The 25115-nt window shown below is 46.2% G+C and overlaps 1 protein-coding gene across 4 annotated transcripts in view; it reads right to left on the bottom strand.

Moving 5' to 3' along the window:
- Positions 1 to 1787: 1787 nt before the first annotated feature.
- The window catches only part of CHRM1 (cholinergic receptor muscarinic 1), a 46246-nt gene continuing 22918 nt past the window's right edge, over positions 1788 to 25115 (bottom strand). The window contains exons 1-5 of one of the 4 annotated variants that reach the window (XM_054035672.1): positions 19371 to 19546; positions 9299 to 9591; positions 7371 to 7480; positions 4788 to 6524; positions 1788 to 3160 (exon numbers count right to left, since the gene is read on the bottom strand). In XM_054035672.1, the coding sequence (XP_053891647.1) occupies positions 4814 to 6445 (1632 nt within the window). In that variant the 5' untranslated portion in view covers positions 6446 to 6524; positions 7371 to 7480; positions 9299 to 9591; positions 19371 to 19546 and the 3' untranslated portion in view covers positions 1788 to 3160; positions 4788 to 4813. Of the gene's footprint in view, positions 3161 to 4787; positions 6525 to 7370; positions 7481 to 9298; positions 9592 to 19370; positions 19547 to 25115 lie in introns of those variants that run through there. The other 3 variants (XM_054035674.1, XM_054035673.1, XM_054035675.1) reach the window with 3 other exon arrangements.

The following is a 25115-nucleotide window of genomic DNA, read 5'->3' as shown; positions in this document are numbered from 1 at the left end:
CAAATATATCCATCCATGTGAGGCATAAAACTGTTGGAGCTATACTGCTGCTTGAAGACTTTGTGGCAAAAGCTATGTGTGTACAGGATGGAGCAAGGAATAATGGCCTCTGCAGCAGATGGCTAGCTCAGGACTTTGCATGGTAGCCTGGGACTTGGGAGACCCAAGTTCAGTTCTCCACTTTGTTGCATGACTGGGAGCAAGTCACTCCGGCCTAGATCCTCAAAGGTATTTAGGTGCTTAGCTTGCATTGATTTCAGTGGCTAAATATCTTTTGAGACTGGTCCGTATTCTCTCACTGCCTCAGTTCCCCCTCTGTAAAATGGAAAAATGCTTTCCTACTACACAGGGTGAAGAGAAATGTATTAAAATTAGGGCTATCAATTAATCACAGTTAACTCAAAATTAATCTTGATTAAAAAATTAATTGTGATTAATTGCAGTTTTAATCGCATTGTTAAATGATAGAATACCAATTGAAATTTATTAAATATTTTTGGATATTTTTCTACATTTTCAAATATATTGATTTCAAATAGAACACAGAATACAAAGTATACACTGCTCACTTTACATTATTATTTTTGATTACAAATATTTGCACTGTAAAAAGATAAACAGAAGAAATAGTATTTTTCAATTCACCTCATACAAGTACTGTAGTGCAATCTCTTTATTGTGAAAGTGCAACTTACAAATATAGATTTTTTTTTTGTTACATAGCTGCACTCAAAAACAAAACAACGCAAAGCTTTAGAGGCTACAAGTCCACTCAGTCCTACTTCTCATTCAGCCAATCAACTGGCATTGTAAGGTATTTACGTGCCAGATATGCTAAACATTTGTATGCCCCTTCATGATTTGACCACCATTCCAGAGGATGTGCTTCTATGCTGATGAAGCTCATTAAAAAAATAATGAATCACAAATTTAATTAACGCAACTCCTTGGGGGAGAATTGTACGTTTCCTCTATTTTACCTGCATTCTGCCGTATATTTCATGTTATAGTAGTCTCGGATGATGACTCAGCACATGTTGTTCATTTTAAGAACACTTTCGCTGCAGATTTCAAAGAGCGCAAAGAAGGTACCAATGTGAGATTTCTAAAGATAGCTACAGCACTCGACATAAGGTTTAAGAATCTGAAGTGTTGTCCAAAATCTGAGAGGGACGAGGTGTGGAGCATGCTTTCAGAACTCTTAAAAGAGCAATGCTCTGATGTGAAAACTATAGAACCTGAACTGCCAAAAAAGAAAATCAACCTTATGCTGGTGGCATCTGACTCAGATGATGAAAATGAACATGCGTCGGCCCACTCTGCTTTCGATTGTTATTGAGCAGAACCTGTCATGAGCATGGACACATGTCCTCTGGAATGGGGGTTGAAGCATGAAGGGACATGTGACTCTTTAGCACATCTGGCATGTAAATATCTTGCGACACCAGCTACAACAGTGCTATGACAACACCTGTTCTCACTTTCAGGTGACATTTTGAACAAGATGCGGGCAGCATTATCTCCTGCAAATGTAAACAAATTTGTTTGTCTGAGCAATTGGCTGAACAAGAAATAGGACTGAGTGGACTTGCAGGCTCCAAAAATAAAACAATATAAAATTTTAAATGCAGTTTTTTGTATATAATTCTACATGTGTAAGTTCAACTTTCATGATAAAGAGATTGTACTACAGTACATGTATTAGGTGAATTGAAAAATACTATTTCTTTTGTTTTTTACAGTGCAAATATTTGTAATAAAAAATAGTGACCACTGTACACGTTGTATTCTGTGTTGTAAGTGAAATCAATATATTTGAAAATGTAGAAAACATCCAAAAATGTTTAAATAAATGGTATTCTATTGTTTAACAGTGCAATTAATCACATAATTTTTTTAATTGCTTGACAACCCTAATTAAAATATTGTGAGGTGGCTAGATATTATGGTAATGGGGCCTATATAACCCCCTTAGAGATGCTCATCCATGCCCCTCTATACCACTCCAACAGGGACTAGGGAAGAATTTCTCTACACTAAAGTTATTAATAGTATCCTGTGTCCATATGGTTGAATGGGACACTTTAAGACCCTGATGGGAAGAATGGAGGTGCAACTATGCTTGCTCTCTTTCCCCACTCCAGATGTCATCTTTCCCCATGTCACCTTCAGTTTTCATCTCTCTCAGTGCAGTGTAATGATACTCTGCACCTCACTGGCAGCAGATTACAAAGTGTTTTCTAAAACTCAACCAATGAAGCTTTACCACCCATGATTGCCCAAGGTCACAAGCTCTGAGAATGGAACTCCAGAGCCCAGACACCCCCACCTTTAATCACTAGACACCACTCCCCTCCCAGAGCTGGAAATAGAATCTAGGAGTCCTGGCTCCCAGTGCCACCCTATTCTACCCCATTAGCCCTCTCTGCCCCCCAGATCTGATTCCCAGTCTCTGACTCTGAGCTGGGAAATAGAAGAACTCAAGAGTCCTGTCTACCATTCTCCTCTGCCCTAATCACTAGACACCACTGACCTCCCAGAACTGGAGCTGGAATGCCAGAGTCTTCCCCCGGTCCTTGCTTTTAAGCACTAGACGCCCTCTCTCCTCCCAGCCCAGTCTCTGACTCTAACCACTAGACACACTCATGAAGAGCCAGGAGTCCTGACTCCCATTTTCCTGGTCTAAGCAGTAGGATGGCTAGACTGCACTTGTCTCTGTGGCTGAATGGGTGGAAGGTCAAGTGTCCTCTTAGTCAAAGCATAAAGACTGGAAAGAGCTGAAAATCCCAAGAGGTCATGTCGCAACCATGAATCACTGGTTTCAAGGGCCCTGTGGCTTAGATTTTAAACCAGGTTTTAAATCAGTTTATCTCAACCACAGAGCACTACATGAGCCAGCTTTGTCCATTTGTTTTCCTTTTGATACATCCACATTCATCAAGGTTTTAAGGAAAGTCACTATCTGACAACGAGTTCAAGATTACAATAATAAACGGTGGCATGGTGTTCCAGCACCTGCCAGCTGTATCCTCACCCAGACCCCAAAGGCTGGGTTCATGATCGTCTCGGAGGAATTCCCCTTCTGGCATCACAGCCAGGTCCCATTCTTCCGCTGCAGTGCAGTTTGCCTGACATTCTTCATCCCAGCCCAGGATTTAATCTAGGGGAAAAAGGCAAGGAACAGCAAATTGAGACACTCGTAATACATTTGCTTGTTATATCTTGATAAGAGTGCTGGCACCTCTGCTTCCAGCGGCAACACAGCCCTCCCTGAGCTGGGAATAGAATTCAAGAGTCCTGGCCCCTAGTACTGACTGTTGTAACCACTAGATCCCACTCTCTTCCCAGAGCTGGGAATAGAACCCACAAGTCTTTGACTCCCACTTTCCTTCTGCTCTAACCCACCAGATCCCACTCCTAGAGCTGGCATAGAGCCCTTTTAGGAAAGATTTGGTCTAGTGTATTAATTGTTTTCACATGAGTTCCCAGGGCCAAATTCCACTCAGCAGTGTCCAGGATCTGCATTGTCCCACCCACCATCCATGCTACTTCCACCAAGTCCATTCATCCTTAGCAGGAGGCAGTGGAGTTCCCACTCTTATATTCATAGATTATGAGGCCAGAAGGGACCACTGTGATCATCAAATCTGACCGGCTGTATAACACAGGCCATAGAACTTCCCTGAATAATAATTCCTGTTTGAACTAGAACAGATGTTTTAGAAAACTGTCCAATCTTGATTTAAAAATTGCCATCAGTGGAAAATCCACCACAGTCTTTGGTAAATTGTTCCAATGGTTAATTCCCCTCACTGTTAAAAACAGGCACTTTATTTCTTGTCTGAATTCATTGGTTCTTGTTAGACCTTTGCTAGTTTAATGAGCCCTCCATTATCAAATTTCTCTTCCCCATGTAGAGAGACAAGGTGGGGGAGGTAATATCTTTTATTGGACCAACTTCTGTTGGTGAGAGATACAAGCTTTCAAGCTTACACAGAGCTCTTCTTCCCCAGGTAGATACTTATAGACCCCTTAACCTTCTCTTAGATAAGCTAAATAGACTGAGTTCCCTGAATCTTCCACTATAAAGCATGTTTTTAACTAGGATCCTAATTGTCTGCTAGACTGAAGAGCCCTCTATTCTCAAATTTCTGTTCCCCTTGTAGGCACTTAAACTGATGAAGTTTACTGCAAGGTGCATGCATGTTTGCAAGAGCGGAATTGTCCCCCTCTATGCTCTTTAACAGTGCTGGCCTTAGCCACAACTGATGACGCAGGGATACCCTACAGCTGTGGTCCCCAAACTTTTCAGGCTTATGCCTCCCCCTTAATTCTGTGCATGCCCCCCCTCCTGGGGCTGGGAGTGGGGCTGCAGCTGGGGGTGAGGAGGGCAGAGCGGGATGCAGACCAGGGTGAGGGAGCCAAGGCTGGGGCCACAGCTGGGCACGGGGATGGGAGTGGGGCTGGGAATGGAGCTGCATCCAGGCCAGTCGGGGCTGAGACTGGGGGTGTCTCGGGGCTGGGAGCCAGGCCTGCAGCTGGGGCAGAGCAAGGCTGGGTGGCGCTCCCTCCCCACCTTCTGTGGGGGTTGTCTCCCCCATCATTTTTCCGTATCCCCCTGGGGGGCACACCCCACAGTTTGAGAATCTCCACCATACAGTCTCAACAATTCATGGTCTGATTCACCCTCCACTTCCCACCTTAGAAGCTAATTTCCATTCTCTCCGCTCTCCCCCTCCCCCACCGCCGCCTCATTTGGCTCCCAACACTGGCCGTGCCTGGCTCACCATTCTGGAATTCACCCAACGCCTGCTCAGTGTGCTGGAGCCCTGTGGAAGGCCACCACGTGCTTGGGCATCTTCCCCCACCTCCTCTTGTCCCAGCGGCACAGCAGCAGCATCTTAAACGTATTGCGAAAAGACTTATTGCACAGGGCATAGCACATGGGATTGACAGTGCTGTTGACATAGCAAAGCCAGTATCCCAGCTTCCAGAGGCTGTTAGGAACGCAGTCCTGGCAGAAGGTGGACACCAGCACCATGATGTTATAGGGTGTCCAGGTGAGGATGAAGGCCAGCAGGATGGCGCTCAGTGTTCGGGCTGCTTTCTTCTCCTTGATCAGGGAGAGGGTCTTCCGCTGGGAGAGCTGTTTGCTCCTATTCCGCAGATGGCTTTTGGCAGTCAATGCCCCCTTCTCCTTCATTGGTGATATCTTTTTGTTTGATGGCTTCTTGGCCATGTTGGGGGACTCGGTGGCAGCAGGAGACTGGGCTAGGATCCTGCACAAGCCATTCCTTCCTGCCCATGGCCCTCCAGCCAGCTTCTCCCTGTCCCGGGTTGGCTTCTGTGTTGGCAATGGTGGCTGTGCTACACTGCCAATCATAGGCAGCCGGATCACCACCGAGCAGACACTCTGAACCTCAAAGGGCTGCTCCTCTCCCTCAGACGATGTCAAGGAATCAGGGGAGCCATCCTCCTCTTCCTCCTCCTCTGTATTGATCCAGCTCCCATTGCTGCTCTGCTCCACATATAGCTTGGCCTTCCTCGAACTGGGGAAGCAGCAGGCCTGCGTGTGGGCTTTTGCCACAGCAGAAGAAACCTTGATGGGTTGCAACCGCTCGGAGCTGCTGTTGCTGCCTACGCCACCTCCTTTAGGCCTGTTGTTGGGGGTTGGCCTGACAATGCTCTTGCTTTCTGAGCCTTGCAGGCAAGCCAGTTCCCTGGCCCTGTTCTCAGTCTCCCGGTAGATCCTCCAGTAGAGAATGATCATGATGGTGACCGGCAGGTAGAAGGCTGCAATGGCCGTGCCAAAAGTAATGATAGGCTGAGAGAGGAACTGGAGATGGCAGTTTCCTGAGGGCACTGTCCGCTCCCCAACAAAGTACTGCCAGAACAAGATGGCGGGTGCCCAAAGGATGAAGGAGATGGCCCAAGCTAGGCCGATCATGATGGCCGCCCTCTTGGGCGTTCTCTTGGCCCGGTAGGTCAAGGGCCGTGTGACAGAGAAGTAGCGGTCAAAGCTGATGATAAGGAGGTTCATGACTGAAGCATTGCTGGCTACATAGTCAAGGGCCAGCCAGAGGTCGCAGGCCACGTTACCGAGGGCCCAATGGCCCATGATGATGTAGGTGGTGTAGAGGTTCATAGACACTGCCCCAATGATGAGGTCAGCACAGGCCAGGCTGAGTAGGAAGTAGTTGTTGACTGTCTTCAATTCGCTGTTGACTTTGAAGGAGACCATCACAAGCAGGTTGCCCACCACTGTGACCAGTGAGAGGATCCCAGTCATCAGCACAATCAACACCACCTGCCACAAAGAATGGCTCCCATACAGGGTAGGTCCGGGGCCTCCCTGGGAGCCATTGAGGCCTGGTGGGACGTTAGAAAGGTTCATGGTGCTGGGGTGGGGTCTCACCTCTCCCAGAACAGCGTACTGGGATGACATTGGGATCCCACCACTCCAATTCAAAGCCCCTTGGCTGGAGGAAGAAAGGTGACTGGGGTCTTCAGTCTGAGGAGGCCTCCTGGAATGAGGAAAGAGACTTGACTGAGCTGGGAGAAGGGTCAGATTTAGAGCTGGATGAAATTTTTCAGATATTTTTTTTCCTTGAAAAATGCAGATTTGGCAACACTGAGATGTTTTGTGAATTCATGTTGGTTTTGCTGAATTTTCATTTCATAAAACCCTCAGCCCCCACCCCTCCAATCATAATGTTACATTTTGTAAATTAAACATTTCAATTTTTTGGTTTGAAACAATTTTTATTCAAAAATTTCCTTCAATTATTTAAAAAAAATTCAAAAATTTTAATGATTCAAATTGAAACAAAACATTGACCCAAAATATTTTTTTTTAAAGTTTTTGGTTTGCCAAAAATGTTGAAAAGATTTCAGTTTTAGTTCAACTTGACATGAAATTCCCCCTACCCAAGTGCTGGGTAGCGAGGGCACTGAGGTAGGAGATCTGGGTTCATTCCTGGCTTGGTTGTTCTATGATCTTGGGTAAATCACATTCTGTGCAGAAAAGCAGTTTTTTTTAATGGATAGGGCACTGGGTTGGGGCTTGGGACACCTGGGTTCAATTCCTGACTCTGCTATTAATCTTGGTTTAGTCATTTCCCCTTCCCGTGCCTGTTTCACTTCTCACCTTTGTCTATTTAGATAGTGAGCTCTTTGGAGCAGAGACCATCTCTTACTTTGTGTCTGTGCAGCGCTTGGCATGATGGGGGCCCTGATCTCGGTCGGGGTCTAGGCAGTGCCCTACACACTACCATACAAATGATAAGAAGAGGGAGCCAATGGGAAGGTTGGATCTTGGGGACCCTGGAGCCCATTGCCTGGAGTGGCAAAGGAGATCACAGGATACTCACCTTGCTATCAAGATTGTTTCTTTGAAACTTCATGTCCCTTCTCCAGTCCAATGATGTTGCCATGGTAGTGGGGCACTGACACATCTAAGACGTCACATTTTGGAGGCCACCTGTATCAATGAAAAGTAGTTACTTTTTCACGTCTCTCCGACACTGCTAGGTAACCCTCAAATAGCTACATTTAGACCATGACCCTGTTTTCACCCAAGACAATATCACAACTACTGTTTATTTCAATGATGCAGGTTTGGGTCCTAGGGGCCCTAGTGTACAGCTGTTCTATCTCTAGTAAACGGGACAGGTTCAATTTTTGCTCCAAGCAAACTTTGACAGGAGCTTAGTGTAGTGGAGCTCCACAGAGGGTAGGAGGAGGAATCTACCCTAACCTACCAGTGTGCAACCTCATGCAACAATCTCTGTCCTTGTTGCATCCAACCTTTATCTTTCGTGGTCCAGTCCATATAGTTGCAGCTCCACATCCTCCGAGCTAGGTGATCTGTTGGCTTGTTGCATACAATTCCAAGCTGCCTCCACCTAACTGCAATTAACAAGGCTATTAGGAGGTACTTTTGCCTCATTGCAGTTGACAAGGATGTAGCTAGGTGCTTTCCCAGCGGCACAGAAGGAGCCCCCAGAAAAGTTGGCAGCAGTAGAATTTGAACGATAGCAAATCAAGCTCTCCTGCTACACTGGTAGGAGAAAATGCCTGTTTCCCTGATCACTAGCATCTAGAACTGTCAAGAGCTCAGGAAAAATACAGTCCAAAGTTTTGAAATTGACTAATGATTTTGAATGCATTGTTTTTTCAATGTGTGTAACAGGGAGGTCTACCCCTTTATAAGCCAGGGGGGTTGGGATCATCCACCTCTGTTCTAAGGCAGAGTGCCTTTAAGAACTGGTGTTTGGGTTGATCAGACCCAGCTGGAAAGGTGTCAGATGATTATAAAAGCCAGCAAATGACGCAGGTGTGGCGAGAGCTGGCAGAAGCAGAGAGAATCTGGCAGCAAACTGCTGGGTCAAGATGGGGGGAGGGGAAGAGCGATAGGGAGCAGGGTTACTCTCAGGTAAGTGGCTAGTAGAGTAGGAACTTGTGAGGTATAGGCCTTTGCAGAAAACCCTGGCTCAGGGGAAAAGAGGTGGTTTCTATGCTGAACTGCTTTATTTTTGGGTTTGCTAAAGGTCACTGCAATTAATAAATGGTGGCTTGATGAAAGGCCCTGAACAGATCCTAGGCATGGCATTAATCTTGGGCTGGAGAGACAGGCCAGCCACCTACAAGGTACAGTTTGAGACACCTTCAGAGCATCAGCTACCTGCCCTTTGAAAATTAGGCCCATTTAAGGTATCTGAAGTTGGACTGGACAGTCCTGTTTCCCCCCATGCCCCCAAATGGCACGTGAAATCAACTGGCACTTTTTAAAACCATCTTGGCCAAAATACCAGAAGGAAGAGAGTAACATGAACTGTTAATGGCTGGCCAACTAAGATTCCGGTCTGGAATAAAACAAAAATCCTTGGGAAGAATCTGCCTTAACATGGTCCAGCTTTTGAAGGACACAAGTGAAATATACTTAGACCCTTTTGCCACTGCTCCTCTTTGTTGTTATATGTGCTATGATAGCAACTGGGAGCTCCCACCAAAATCAGGGCCCAGTACAGCCACATAGCAAGAGTGCTTGCATTCAGGACAGACAAAGGGTTATTAACTCTGTTATACAGAGGGGGAAACTGAGGCACGCAGCACTGACTTGCCCTAGGTCACACAATGAGTCTGAAGCACAGCTGGCAATTGAACGCAGACCCACTGAATCACAGTCCAGAGTTTACCACCACAAATCCCTCCACCCAGTGCCCGTTGTTTCTCTAAGGTCTGCCAGTGGCTCAGAGTTTATTGCATAGTAGCAGCAGCAGGAGCAAAATATACTCACCGGAGCTGATCTGTGAAGTTGTTCAGCTTCTGTGTGAATAATGCCCAATTCAGGCTGGGAGATGGGACCAATGCATATATGCATGTGCACATGCACACGGAGGTGGAGTTGTGCAAACAGGGGGAAATGCAAATATTCTCATGGGGAGACACACCCCTCCATGCAACTAAACACCAGATGCCTGGAAATAACTGATGAATTCTTGGCACGTTTAATAACCGGGATTCCTAAGAAAGAGAGAAACCTGTTTCTTGTCCTTGTTTCTGATTCCGAGTGTCGGTTAACAGAGACAGCTGTGGAATAAGGAAGGAGGCACGATAGTGAATAGGTTCTCAGCTTTGCAAAGGAAACCACAGCCCAGTCTTAGGAAGGAATTAAAGCGAAGCTCATGTAACCCTTGAAAAGTCTGTTTGGCCAGGGGTGCAATAGTAGGCTTACAAATGGCTATATATGGCATACAGCACTTGGGAAAGACAAAGAACCACACCAACAGGGCACTGAAGCCTGGTCCCCACTAAGTCCCTACTTCGGACTAAGGTACGCAAATTCAGCTACGTTAATAACGTAGCTGAATTCGAAGTACCTTAGTCCGAACTTACCGCGGTCCAGACGCGGCAGGAAGGCTCCCCCGTCGATGCCACGTACTCCTCTCGGCGAGCTGGAGTACCGGCACCGACTGCAAGCACTTCTGGGATCGATCCGGGATCGATTTATCGCGTCTTAACCAGACGCGATAAATCGATCCCAGAACATCGATTGCGTGCCGCCGGACCCTCCGGTAAGTGAAGACAAGGCCTGAGTTGGGACTTAGGAGACCCAGGTTCAATTGCCAGCTCTGCCACTGGGCTGCTGCGTGACCTTGGACAAGTCACTTCCCTACTCCGTGCCTCAGTTTCCCCATCTATAAAATGCAGATAATGATATTGACCTCCTTTGTAAAATGCTTTAAGATCTATGGACGGAACGTGCTATGGAAGAACTAGATATCATTTTTATTAACGTGTTGTATCCCAGGGCTGGCTGAAAAATACTAATTTTTCACCACAAATTTAAAAAAAGATCACTTTTCCCCTTCAAAAGTTTGCAGAAAGTTATTTTCGTCTTTCCCCAATTAAATATTGGAAACCAAATGTTTTTGGTCTTCCTTACAAAATTTTCATTTGTAGAAAACTAACATTTTAATGAAAACGTTTCTATTCTCATTTTGTTTTGTTGTTGTTAGGGGGCGGAAGACAGGATAAATTTGATCAAACTAAAAATGAGAAAATCTGTTTTTTATTTAAAAAGTAATTTTTGGTTGGGGGAAAAAGGTTGTTGACTTCCTCTATTTCACACACTTCCAGGAATAGAAAGAGAACAAGACCTCCCAATACAAAAAATAACTCAAATATTTTTCTATTTTGTTTGCAGTGTTGTAGCCATATTGGTCTCAGGATATGAAAGACAGGTGGGTGATGAGTGAGATAATTTATTTTATTGAACCAACATGTGTTGGTGAAAGAGACAAGCTTTCGAGCTTTCAGGTGAAGAAGAGCTCTGTGAAGCTCGAAAGCTCGTCTCTTCACCAACAAAAGTTGGTCCAATAATAGATATTACCTCATCCATGTTGTCTCTCCAACATTTTTCTAGTCTTATTTAGTGTATCTAAGTTTAATAATAATGAATCTAGCTAAATTCTCATTGTTATCTAATCTAGTTTTATTTGTTTTATCTAATTTTATAATCCTCAATTTAAAAAAAAACCCTAATTTTATTTTAACCTAATCTTATTTTTGAAAATTGGACGGCATCCCTCTCCACATAATATTTACTGTATCACAGCAGCTCCTACTAGCCCCACCTGATCAGGACCCTGTTGTGCTAGTTGTTGCTCGGGCACCCAGCGAGAGACAGTCCCTGCACCAAAGGGCTTATAATTACACAGAGGAAGGTTGGGAGGGAAAACAGAGACACAGGGAGGGGAAGGGACTTGCTGAGGGTCATACAGCTGGTCAGTGAAAGAGCCGGTCATAGAACCCAGGTCTAGTGAAACCTAGCCCGGCCTAGCGCTACCTGCTGGGCCATTGCTAAGTATTCTAATGAACGACCTTATGTGTGCAGTATAAATGGATGGAATCAGAGCAGTGTAACTATGTGTGTGTAATTTTATTATCTGTACCGGGATAGTGCCCGGAGCCCTGGTCATGGACCAGGGCCCCATTGCTTTAGGTGCTATACAAACACAGGACAAAGAGATGGAAGCTCCCTGCCTCAAAGAGCTTCCAGTCCACGTAAATCTACTGTGATGATTAACGTTGTCTTATGCCCTATACTGCTGCTGGTTTATGGAGTGACTTAGCTCAAGGGCTCTAGTTTTGGAAAAGATGTAGAAGGCCGTGCTGCTTTTCAAAACAAGTTTAAACAAGCATCTTGGAGGCTGATCTGGTGAAGGTTTTCAGCATGTCCAGCTCCCCCAGTGGCAGCAGGCAGTACTACACCCTGCAGCACTTCAGCCACATGACTCATGTTCCTGGAGTGTTGCCCACTTCTAAGCCCTGGTCTAAGATTTCTTTATCAAGAGACATGATTTTGGCTGGGGTTGGAGCCAGTCATGCCATGAAGTGAGATGCACCAGCTTTCTAGTGAACTTGAGTCTTCTAATTGGCTATCTGCCCAACTTGTCTGCCTCCTGGGGCAGACTAACCAAATAGAGCTGCTGCAGGCAGAATTCTCTTCCCCTCTCCCTCTGGCTCCCGCTCCCCAAGACCCCATAGCAACCCAAAGCCATACCCACAGGAGGGGAGGAGGGAACTAAAGAGCCCAGCAGCTCGGGACAGCTCTGCCTCCCCCCGCCCCGAGCAATTCAGACAGGATGGTGATTCTGCTCCTTGTCCCCCCGCCCTTGGCCTGCAGCACTCAGCCTGGGAAGGGGCAGAGAGGGTTAAAGAGCCCCTGAAGCTGCCCCCAGCCAGGAAGGGGTAGGGAGGATCCCACTCAGCTCCCCAACTAGGAGAGGGGGGTGAAGAGCCTCAGGAGGAACAGAGGTGAGGCTGGCGGGCTGGACTGAGCAGGGCTGGACTGAGAGGGGCTGGGGAGCTCATCTGTTGGGTTGGGGGGCAGAATTAATTGCTGGACAGGGGATGGGTGGATGAGGGGGTGAGAGCTCCTGCAGCAGGGGCCAAAGTGACGTTACCCAATACATTCTGGGGAGTGGGCAGCACTAATTGTCGATAGGGTTGCCAACCCGCCAGGATTGGCCTGGAGTCCCCCAGAGCCTCTCCCAGAATCAGCATTGATCTCCTGGTGACTATTGAAAGCAATCCAGGATATTTTAAGAAAATGACATTACGTCATGTTGGGGGAAAAAAATTTCCCGGAATAGCTTCAGTCAGAGTTGGCAACCCTCATTGTCGTCATTCTCCCCCCCCCCCCCCCCGGTGTAGGCAGGGGAGTTCAAACATCAAAAGACAGACCAAAATGTACAATAGTCTTTAAATATCTCATTTTCTAGGCTGACCTTGATTTTTCTGGGTCTGAATCACTATTTCTGATCTCTTGAGGTTGGTGATACTGCTAGTAGCAAGGCTGTTGGTACAGCTGAGCCCCAGTAAATCTTAAGGACCAGGCAGCCCTAGGTGATATTCACTCCTGTGTAGAGGGGCCAGCACAAAACCTTTGCACCATTTAAGGTGAGAAAGTCTTTGCTGGGTCTTTGTACAGGGTGAGTTTTACACATTAATACACTACAGACATCTTCTGTGCACCAAATGGGGATAAAACAAGTGTTTAGGGTCAGACCCTCAGCTGTTTCAAACAGCATCACACTATGGAAGCCAATGTAGTGATTTACACCAGCTGAGGATTTACACTAGCTGGGGATCTGGCCCATTTTGTACACAGGGGAGGGTAAAAGTTAAAGTGTGTGTTTCCCCCTGAGGAGTAGACAGCTGTGTAGTGCGCCTCCAATCAGTCCTACCAATCTAGACTGCAGTTTCAAAATGCTGGGGGGCGGGTGGGGGGAGAGGGGGAGGAGACAACTCCCTCCCCCAGATGACAGATCAATCATTCATTTCCTAACCTTGTGAAGGTTTTTGTATTATTAGATGAGGTTTTAGCTAAATGAAATCTGGACTGGTGACTGGGAATCCATAGCTGTCTCATGCTATTTCAGTCTCTGCTTCATGCACAGCCTGGCTCCATGAGAGGATGGGGATAGCGATAACACAGTAATCGGAGTGTTTTTCTGGGCCAGGCCTCAGTGTAGGGGTCACTGGGTGGAATTCTTAGGGCAGTGTTGTACTAGATGATCACACTGGTCCCTTCTGACCTAAACTCATTGGTCATCCTCATCTCAGAAATGATACAGCAGAAATGGTCCCCTTTGGCCTAAGATCTATGTCTCTCTGGCCACCCAAAAGATATAGTGGAAATAATGGGAGGGCTTCAGATGAGTAATGAGAAGAGACTTGGATAAATTGTTTTCAGTGTGGGAGGGGAGAAACCTGTTTTCTCTCACTATTTCTCTCCTCTTTTTTCAGTGGAGAATTATTTTTAAAGTGAGTGGTTGGCCCCCCTGCCCCCTACCATTGAAACAAAACAACAATTAGAAATGTTTGCTTTTTGTAATGTTTTCATTCTAAATAAAAAGGAAAAATTCCAGCACAATGAAAATGTATTTGTTTAAAAAGCCATTTTTGTCCAAACAAACATCTTGATGAAATTTTTTTTTGACCAGCTCTATTCATCCCATTAGTTACTGCTATTCATTTTTATTATTTGTATTAGGAACATAGGACTGTAGGGCACCTCCTGGATCACTGAGTCAGGTCCCTGCTATTGTAGGCAACCCTGTCATAGAATCCCAGAAACAAGGTTGTTTGCCTTCCAGTCCTCTTACTGGGAGGCCGTTCCTAAACCTCACTGCTCTGTGGAATTGTAGTAGTACTTAGGAGCCCCAGTCATGGGCCAGGAGTCGGACCCCATTGTGCTAGGCACTGTACAAAGACAGAACAAAAACATAGTCCCTGTCCCAGGATGCAGCTTGGCTGAGCAGCGGCTCCGGGCATGAATCTTGCTACACACTAATGTCCCACAGATTCCATCTTGTTCCCAGTCATCCCCCCAGCCCCTGCCAAAGACTTCCTACTTCTGGTTGGTTTGAAAGGGAAGAGAGGGTTTCTTTTCTTTACCTGTTACAGCTCACGAGTGACTGCTGGGTTCTGGCAACCCAAGCAGCAGTGATGGGAAGTGAATGGTACATGAATAATTGAAGGGGGAGGTTTGGTCTGCGTGATGCTGTGGAAGCAAAAAGCAAGATGCAAAACCCCAGAGACCGATCCTTTCCCAAGCACCAGGAACTGCGTTCCCCCCCTCCCCTTGCTCCTCCTTGGCATCCTTTAAAGGGTTCAGAATGCTTTCTCTACACTCTCAGGCATGCTTCTTTAATTATACTGTGGTTTTTAAAATCTCACAACACCCCCCTAGTTAGAGTGGTAAAAATGTGGGCAAGATTTGGGCTAATGATACTGAAATTCCTGCCTTGAGATCCACAGATGGGGGGGGGGGGGGCACATTTTCAGCTGGCTGCCCGGGGAGTCTAGGGAGAACTTGGGCAAGTCATTTAGCTGGTCTGTGCCTCAGTTTCCCCCTCTGTAAATTGGGGATAATAGCACTGCCCTGTCTCTGAGGGGTTTTGTCATATTAAAGATAGTGAGGGGCTCAGATACTATTGTGGTGGGAGCCATATAAGTACCTCAGATCCAGTTGCTACATGCTTTTATGTGAGCAATTTAATCCCCTTGGGCTTTGCGAGTGAAGATCCCAATTCCTCCCTTGCACAGATCCCTGCTAGTGCCAGTTCATCAGTGTTTGATTTTCCTTGTGAACATAACCCTCAGCCCCTTGATTCCCTGGCTCTATTACTGCCCTGTAATTCAAGGGATGGGATTGATCAGGTGTGTTTTTCACAGCTCAGGACAACTTCTGATTGGAAGGGTGCAGAGGAGACTGTTGGAGAAGTGTCAGAACTTTTCTCCTTTCTTTCTGGAGGGTGCCCTGCAAGTCATGTCCCTTTAAAATGGGATCAGATGATGGCACGGTAAGAAAATTGAATTAGGCACCACACATGGGCTCTACTTGTTAAATCTGCCTGTGTTTAGAGGTACTTTGCTTTTAAGCCTCCCAGTAAAAATCTGCCACCCCTGTTGTTGTTATTGCTTCTGCATAGGTTGAAATTGGGTGTGATTCTGTTTGGAAGAAAAGAATCCTTAGTGTAATCTGTTTATTTACAGAAATATAAACAAAGGTCCATTTCCCTGGCAACATGTGGAACATACACGCCATGTGCAATTTCCTTCCTCAGAAATCCCACCCTGAGCTCCTCCAGCCAGCACTGCGCCCAAGAAGAGGTGACCTCTATCCCTGGCTTTCTTTAAGGCTATGGCTACATGGTAAACTAGGGTTCTGATTTCCCCTGTTCGTGCACATGTACTTGTGCTAGCTCTCATCAAGGAAGCAGGAGTATAAATAGCAGTGTAGTCGCAGGAGAGGCACGGCTTAGCCGGGCTGAGTACAAACCCGGATGAAACCGGTGGGTTTGTACTTGGCACAGCTAAGCCGTGCCTCCGCTGCTGCTACCCATGCTGTCTTGGCCACGCTGCTATTTATACTCGCACTAGCGCAAGTCTGTGTACATGAGAAGGGGAATCACTCCCCTAGCTTGTAGCCTAAGAGCCATTGCTTCCCTGAGCTTCGTCACCTAGAACCAATCCTGCAACCCCGTGTTTAAAATCTTTAGGGAATAGAACCCAGGAGCCCTGACTCCCAACCCCTGTGTTCTAACCCTAAGACCCTCTCAGGGCTGGGACTAGACCCCCGGAGTCCTGATGTACAACCCTCCTGCTTTAACCTCTGGCTCTTCCAGAACCTCTTACTGAGGCTCTGGCTGCACTTGCCCCCTCACTTATTGACCTTGCACAGCCTATCTGTGGCCCCATGAAGTCATGAGACCAGCTTGTCAACCTCCTCCTGGTGGCCATCCACCAAACCTGGTGGCCATCCACCAAACCAGGAGGAGGAAGCTTGACAGGGGAGGATTTTTGTGGGGGGAGTGCATTCTGCCAGTCACGGGACTATTTCCTTTCCCTTGTCTGATCATTCTCTGGGCAGAGTTCCCCCAGGTGGTGTCCATTAACTCTTTAGACACCTTTGAGGAGTGGTGGGTGCTGCCAGGGGTTCTCTGCTCGGTGTCCCTTTAGGAATCCCTGATTTTCAACCTTTGACCTTCCCTCCTGCCCTATTTTTCTCATTTTTTGTCCCTCATATTCGCTTGCCGTCTGGATTCAGTGGCTTCTCCCCCTCAGTTGAGAGGGCGGGACTTTAGATTTTGAATCCCACTACCTGCAATAGGTAGGCTCTATTCCTCTCCCAGAACTACGGGTAGAACCCCACAGTCCTGACTCCTAGCCCTCCCTGGGCTTGGCTCCTAACTTGTTTCCCATTGTCTAGTTTGTAATGTTGCTTGACTCCCATACAGGGGTGGCTCCAGGCACCAGCGCACCAAGCGCGTGCCTGGGGTGGCAAGCCGCAGGGGTGCGGCTTGTAGTTCGCTGTGAGGGCGGCAGTCAGGCTGCCTTTGGCGGCATGCCTGCAGGAGGTCTGCCGGTCCCGCGGCTTTGGTGGCAATTTGGCGGTGGGTACGCCGAAGGCGCAGGACCGGCAGACCTCCCGCAGGCATGCCGCTGAATCCACGTTACCAGCGGACCTCCTGCAGGCATGCCGCTGAAAGCCGCCTGCCTGCCGTGCTTGGGGCGGCAAAATACATAGAGCTGCCCCCTGCTCTCATACTCTCTGAAAGCAGAGGCCCCGCCCTACATGACCAGGGCAAGCTATGGCAGGGAGCAGACTGCTCCCATCATTACCTCAAGGCCAGCAAGCATCATTCTAATTACCGGTAGAATACAAGGATCATGTGAACAAGGGTGACCCACAATGAGGCCTCTGAGGTCTGTCATCTGGAGAGCATCAGCCATATGGACAAACTCCTTTGCTATCACAACGCAAGGCCCCATTGCTTCTAATTGGCTCAAATATGCCTCTAATTGACAAGGATTATTTACTTAGCTGTGCAGTTAGGTTTTGGTTTCAATGCTGTGCTTGCTGGTGGCCTGGGCTGTAGGCTGGATTTTTAGCTGTTGTAAATCAGCGTAGCTCCACCAAAGTTACATTTATGACATTAACCCAGATTAAGGCCATGACAAGCTGGGAACTACACAAACGCTGACCATGATTGAGGCCCGTATCACACTGTGTGCGTCACAGACCCTGACTCAGATTGGGACTCTGCTGGGCTGGGTGCTGCACAGACCCTCATCAGGGTGAAGACCCTGTTCTGCCATGTGCTGCACGGACCCCAACCACAATTGGGGCCCTGTTGTGCTGGGCATGGCACAGACCCCAACTGACATCAGGACCCTGTTGTGCCAGGTGCTGTACAAATACATAATGGCAGACAGTCTGCCCCAAAGAGCTCACAATCAAAATAGACAAAGGGTCGGAGTGGAAACAGGCAGAGAGCAGGACAGGGATTTGCCCAAGGCAGGGCCGGCTACAGGCACCAGCTTGTGAAGCAGGTGCTTGGGGCGGCCGTTCCGGAGAGGGGCGGCATGTCCAGGTATTTGGCAGCAATTCGGTGGACGGTCCCTCACTCTGCCTCGGAGCGAAGGACCTCCTGCCGAATTGCCGCCGCAGATCGCGATTGCGGCTTTTTTTTTTTTTTTTTGGCTGCTTGGAGTGGCCAAAACCCTGGAGCCAGCCCTGGCCCAAGGCAACACAGCAGGTCAGTGGCAGAGCTGGGAATTGAACCAAGCTGTGCTGCGTTCACATTAGTGCCTGAGCCATTTGACCATGCAACTTATTTATTTAGAAAACACAAAGTCACTTGCAAATTCTGCAGGGCATGTGCTGTGTCCTTTAGCAGTGAATGGATCTGGAGAGCAAAATGACTCATTCTTTTGTAAATCACACCGCATTTTAAACGCTACAAGCCGCATTTGATGGTGTTTAGCACAGGGAGGATGTCTGGAGAGGAAAACAACCCAGCACAGCTACGTTTTCCTCCCAGTACAGACACCCTCCTTCTTCATACACACAGTTTGGGAGGGAGTCTCTGTCCCGAGGAGATTACAAGCTACTTGCACAATGCAGGACCGTACGTGTGGGGAAGCTGAGATGATAACCCCCCTAGCTCTTGTACATCCCGTTTCAGCCAGACAGCTCAAAGCAAGCCACAAGCTTACATTTTACAGATAGGGAAACTGAGGCACAGGGTGGTGATGCGGCTTGCCCAAATTGACCAGCAGGCCAGTGGCTGAGCCAGGAATAGAATCCTCACTTCCAGCAGGTACAGAACTATACAGTGAGCACCAGCCTTCCAGATGAACATAGGTTACAAGGTAATGTGGAGATGGGCCAGTACTCTAGCCACTACACCAGTGGGTCTCAGCCAGGGGTATGCATACCCCTGGGGGTGCCCAGAGGTCTTCCAGGGGGCATGTCAACTCATCTAGTTAGTTGCCTAGTTTTTCAACAGTCTACATAAAAAGCACTAGTGAAATCAGTACAAACTAAAATTTCATAAAGACAATGACTTGTTTATACTGCTCTATATACTATACACTGAAAGGTAAGTACAATATTTATCTTCCAGTGGATTTATTTTATAATTATATGGTAAAAATGAGAGAGTGAGCAATTTCTCAGTAACAGCATGCTGGGACACTTTTGTATTTTTAGGTCTGATTTTGTAAGCAAGTAGTTTTTAACGGAGGTGCAACTTGGGGCACGCAAGACAAATCAGACTCCTGAAAGGGGATACAGTAGTTTGGAAAGGTTGACAGCTACTGCACTAAGCCATACTGTCTCCAAGGTCACAGAGGGAGTTGGTGATAGAGCTGGGAAGCGAATAAAGCTGTCCAATGACCCAGCTTAACCTAGCACCTTACCCATAAGCCCACCCTACTTTCCAAAGTGCTGCATTAATAAAACCTCACCAGCGCCTAACACATGCCTGGAAAGTGGGCAACAGCTACTGTACCTGAGTGAGTTCCATATGGAGAATAACCTGCATTGTCCTTCTCCAAAGACTAGCGTAACTTTATAACCCTTCTGCGCTCCATCCCCGTGTGGTTTTGCTTCTCTCGTCTTTAATCCAATTTTTGCCGAGGCAGGAGGGAAGGAGGTAAAAATGCAGAAGTTTTCCGGCAGCTTATGTTATTGTCCCTGTATTTCTCATCTGTCTGTTGAACCTTGTGTAAATATCACGTCACAAGTCAAACAAACCCTCCCACTAACTTGATGGCATGTGAGCCCTTATTGGAAAAAGGGGCTGCAGGAGCCACTCTTAGAGCTGCAGCTTGCAGCAATGATGATGTGGGTTTGGGGCTATTGCTATAGGGATATCAGAATTGCCAAACCAGATCAGATCAGTGTGCCCATCTGAGTGCCCCAGTGACCCCAGTTGCATTATGGCCAGAAGCAGGAAGATTTACAGCCCTACTTATCTCTACTCCTGTAGCTCAAATGATATCAGTTTGTACTGGCAGTCTTTAAAGTCTAGGGTTCAACTTCAGCTGCTGCTGTATGGAGCCTTATTGCTGCATGTAATTTTTTGTTGTGATGGAGGGACCAATGCTTAGGGTCCTAGCTGAGGACTTTGAAGACCAGGGCTCTATTCCTTTCTCGGACATAGACCTCTTGGGTAAGTTGCTGTTTGAAATCAATGGGAGCTAGGTGCCTAAAAACCTTTAAGGATCGGGGCCTTAGTTTCTCCGTACCTCAGTTTCCCCATTTGTAAAAAGGGGGCTGTTAATGTAATGGGGACTGTATAAATACCTTACAGAGTTAGGTCCCCACAATGAAATTTTACTCCTTTCTTTCTGCACTCACAGACTGACTCTAATACAGGGCTTGAATGTGGAAACTCAGATCTCAGTCTGTTTTCTGACCTGCTCTTCCCATTTCATAGACTGGAATGGACCATTCTGATCATCTAGTCTGACTCTCTGCATTACCCAAGCCAGCATAGATTTCAAGGAGCATGTGCATACTGCCTTACAATCTGAGTTGCAATGGCCCCGTTGAAGCCTGCACCTCTTACTCTATGCCTCTCCCCTCTGCTCCCTGCAATCCATGTGCCGAAGGATCAGAACTCCCCTGGTGCCAGCCAGGTGTACTACAGACCTAAGAGCAGCTCCTCCAGTGGGAGCAGGTGGTACTGCATCCTGCTGTACACAGCCCACATGACATTAGAGTTGGTTAGGCATTTTTTGATTAAAAATATTTGTTGAGAAATTCCCATTCGTTGATGAAGGTCCGTTTTAACACATTTCCTGACTCAAAAAAATGTAGTGGACATTTTTTTTGAAATTGTCGACATTTTTCGTTCCAACATTTTTCTAAATGAAAATTTCAGGTGGTTTGGTTGGAAACAACTTTCTGTTTAGAAATTTAAGCTAATTAGGCCTAAAACCGCTTAATAAAGAGAAAAGGTTGAAATCCAAAGAAAACATTTCCACAGACCCAAACCCAGAAATGGTTTTGTTGTTCAGTTTGCGAATGTTTTCAGGATTTTTGACCTTTTTGTCCTGATTCGAGATGAGAAAAAAAATTGAACTCTCAAAAATATTAGCAGGACCAGAAAACCATTTGCCACCCACCTCTCCAGGACATAGCAGTGACATTACTGGTGGGATTGATCACCATTAATCCCCTAAAATTCAGCTGCCCCTTGTCCCAGTGTTTCCTACAATGGGAGGAATTCTTCTGTGGTATGGAATCTGGGCTCATATTTCCTTCTGTACCCAACTTACTGGTTAATAACCATCACACTCTCTGCACTCCTTGAAGAAGATGATTTAAAGAAGACTCTCTCTGAGGATTAAAGGGAGTGAGTGTGAATGAGTGCAAGAGATGCTGGATGGAAGCTGCTTGTCATTGGCTGCATGGTTTGCTTTGAATAGATTGGAAAAGCATGGAACCGTCTCATTCAGAGCCTCTCGTGTGTGCTGTTTGTGTGTTTTCGACATTGATGCCTACAATGGGTGTTGTATGACAACATTATGGTTAAAACAGAACGGGACTGGGGAACTGGGACTCTTGGGTTCTATCCCCCTCTCTGGGAGGGGTATGTTGTTTAGTGGTTAGAGCCAGGGGACTGGGAGATAAAATTCCTCGGATGCTCTACTACTGACCTCCTGTGTTACCTTGGACAAGTCACTTTGCCTCTATGTCCCCTTACCACCCTTTGTCTGTCTGTTTATTTAGATTTCAAGTGCTTGTGGGGGCAGAGACTGTGTTTTAAAATGTGTCTATGCAGCTCCCAGCATAAGGGGGTCCAGTGGCGGTCAGGGTCTGTGCAGCTCCCAGCACAGAAGGGTTCTAATCACAGTCGGGGTCGGTGCAGCACCCAGCAGGATGGGGGGCCCCGGTCGGGGTCAGTGCAGTGCCCAGTGGGACTAGGTTGACCAGACAGCAAGTGTGAAAAATTGGGACGGGGGGGGGGGTAATAGGAGCCTATATAAGAAAAAGACCCAGAAATTGGGACTGTCCCCATAAAATTGGACATCTGATCACCTTAAGTGGGACAAAGGGGGTCCCAGTTGGGGTCAGTGGGATGGAGAGCTCTTGATCTTATTAAGGCCTTCTAGATGTAATACTGTCATAAATATAAAGGGAAGGGTAACAACCTTTATGTATGCAGTAATATAAAATCCCTCTTGGCCAGAGGTACAGAATCACTAATCTATAAGGGATTAATCAATTCAATTAACCTAGTTGGCACCTGACCAGAAGGACAAATTGTGAAAGAAAATACTTTCAAATCGGGGGAGGCTTTGTTTGTTCTCTTATGTGTGTGTTCCCTCTTGAGACAGAGAGAGGACCAGGGCAGGAAAAAACATCTCCTAAAAAGATCCTGAATGATACATCTAAAATTACAGAAATTGTAATAGCAAGGAAATGTGTTAGATTATTTTTTGTTTTAGCTTGTGAATTTACCCTAAGCTGAGAGGTAATTTTATTCCTGTTTTGTAACTGGGAAGCAAAGTCAGAGGGGAATCTTTTTCTTTATCCTGTAAAGTTATCTTCCATCCTGATTTTGCCGGTGTGATTCTTTTGCTTTTTTTTAAATAAAATTCTTCTTTTAAGAACCTGATTCAGTGTCCTAAAACCCAGGGATTTGGTCTTTACTCACTTGTTAACCTATCAGTTGGTATATTATTCTCAAGCCTCCCCAGGAAAGGGGGTGAAGGGGTTTGGGGGGATATTTTGGGGGGAAATAGGGCTCCAAGTGGCCCCTCTGAATGTTTGTTTAAATCACTTGGTGGTGGCAGCAATACCGTTCAAGGACAAGGAAAGGATTTGTGCCTTGGGAAAGTTTTTAACTTAAGCTGGTAGAAATAAGCTTAGGGGGTCTTTCATGCGGGTCCCCACATCTGTACCCTAGAGTTAAGAGTGGGGAGGGAACCCTGACACTGCAGATGGGTGTGATCCAATCTCTGTGTCTGTGCTGAAGCTGACTGGAGTGTCTAATTTAGCAAGACAGGAGTGGAGGGGTGTCTGTTCTGGCAGGAGGGGGTTCTCTGTGGAATGCCAGCTCATCGAGTGATGGTCTAAAGGGAAAACAAATGGAAATTGATGTGCAATTTGCCTGGGAAAAGGCTGCCCACCAGCAAACCCTGAATTTAAAAGACAAAGCAATTAAGACCCAGAAGCATGAACTGGCTGTAATGAAGTGGAAGAGGTGCACAGAGACATGTATTCTGGAGCTGGAAGTTCGGGTCCTGGTGACTGCTGCAGTGGGAACAAACCCTAGGGACTCTGTAGCTGGAAGCAAGCCCAACCTGAGTGAGGTGTGGGGGGGGGATTTTACTGGCCAGTGAAAGGTCTGTCATAGCTGTGAGCTCACAGCTGGATCAGGGTCTCTTTCTCTTTTGGGGGACACAGGAGTGTCTGTCCCAGAGGGGAGCCCAAAAATGAATTTTAGGTACACTGCCTCTGCCATGGTCAGTGTCCAAGTCTCTGGCAGTAAGTTCAGGAGGAGGGTGTGATGTTGCAGTCTATATGATTTTATGCAAATATGCTGATGAATGTGAATATAATGTAACTGGAATATGCTTCATGCAAAAGGTCTCTTGTAAGGTATTGTTACAAATCTTATAATCTACTGAGTACGTTCATCCTATTTGTATGACTGTATCATTCTTGTATCTGAAACTAGATATATGAAATATAACTCTGAGGGCCTATTGTAATTATGCAAAGCGTGGGCCATTAATGTGGGTTTGGAATCTTGATGGCTCCCATTAACCAGGACAATTGTCTGTAGATGGCTCTGTTTTACTTGTAAGTCTTCCTGTATACGTGTGTGCTGGCAAGTGGGTAATGAAGTCTTAAGGTGACATGTGATCACGTCACCTGAACTGGAATCCATCTTTAACCTGGTGCTTTTCCTTTTAGAAGGGGGGGTGGGACCCAGAGAGACAAAAGATTCCCGCCTTGTGCCAATGCTATATAAGGGGGTGGAACAGAACAAAGGGGGCTGCAGTCATGAGAAATCCCCTAGCTATCACCTGAGCTGGAACAGGGGCTGTGCCAGGGGAAAGGATTGTGCCCAGACTAGGAAGTCTGTGGAAGTCCAGTCTGTGAAAGAAACTTATTGAAACATCTCTGAGGGTGAGATTTTATCTGTATTCAGTTTTATTACTATACTAGGCTTAGACTTGCATGTTTTATTTTATTTTGCTTGGTAATTCACTTTGTTCCGTTTGTTACTACTTGGAACCACTTAAATCCTACTTTCTATATTTAATAAAATCACTTTTTACTTATTTAAAAAAAGAAGAAGTAAAAGAATCACACCTGCAAAATCAGGATGGAAGATAACTTTGCAGGGTAAATAAAAAGATTCAAAACCCAGAGGATTCCCCTCTGACTTTGCTTCCCAGTTACAAAACAGGAATAAAATTACCTCTCAGCATAGGGGAAAATTCACAAGCTAAAACAAAAGATAATCTAACACATTTCCTTGCTATTACTTACAATTTCTGTAATTTTAGATGTATCATTCAGGATCTTTTTAGGAGATATTTTTTCCTGCCCTGGTCCTCTCTCTGTCTCAAGAGGGAACACACACATACGAGAACAAACAAAGCCTCCCCCTGATTTGAAAGTATCTTCTTTCACCATTGGTCCTTCTGGTCAAGTGCCAACTAGGTTAATTGAATTGATTAACCCCTTACAGGTAAGTGATTCTGTACCTCTGGCCAAGAGGGATTTTATATTACTGCATACATAAAGGTTGTTACCCTTCCCTTTATATTTATGACAAATACAATTTACAATTTTAATGTAAAGCGCTTTGAACTGATCAGATAAAAGCTGCTAGAGGAAATTCAAAAGAAGGATTACAATCGTATTCTGTGGTCTCTGCAAAGAGCACCTTTATTTCAGCAGTATTAGGACAGGAGGGTTAGAAATAATGCAAGGTTGTGTTTTAGGAGTACATTTTTAATTGTGATCCTGGGTGATATGAAATCAGTTGACTCTTGAGGTGCCTCCATGAACCTGCATTATCTGCTTTTATGGCTTGTTTTTTAGAGCAGCCTCCCTAGCACTTTTACACAGCCTTTGCTGATATTCTGTGCTCGATATACGAGCTGACTAACTCAAGGCAAAACGGCCCTTTTCTGGGATAATTAAGGGAGGAGAAAATGCCTTTTGCTCCCAGCAGGAAATGGAAGTGTCATGTTTACAATGGACATATTTAAAAAAAAAATCTAGA

The sequence above is a fragment of the Malaclemys terrapin genome, chromosome 7, assembly GCF_027887155.1.
Source record: "Malaclemys terrapin pileata isolate rMalTer1 chromosome 7, rMalTer1.hap1, whole genome shotgun sequence".
In the NCBI taxonomy this organism is placed as follows: Eukaryota; Metazoa; Chordata; order Testudines; family Emydidae; genus Malaclemys; species Malaclemys terrapin.
This window is presented reverse-complemented; position numbering and strand designations above follow the sequence as displayed.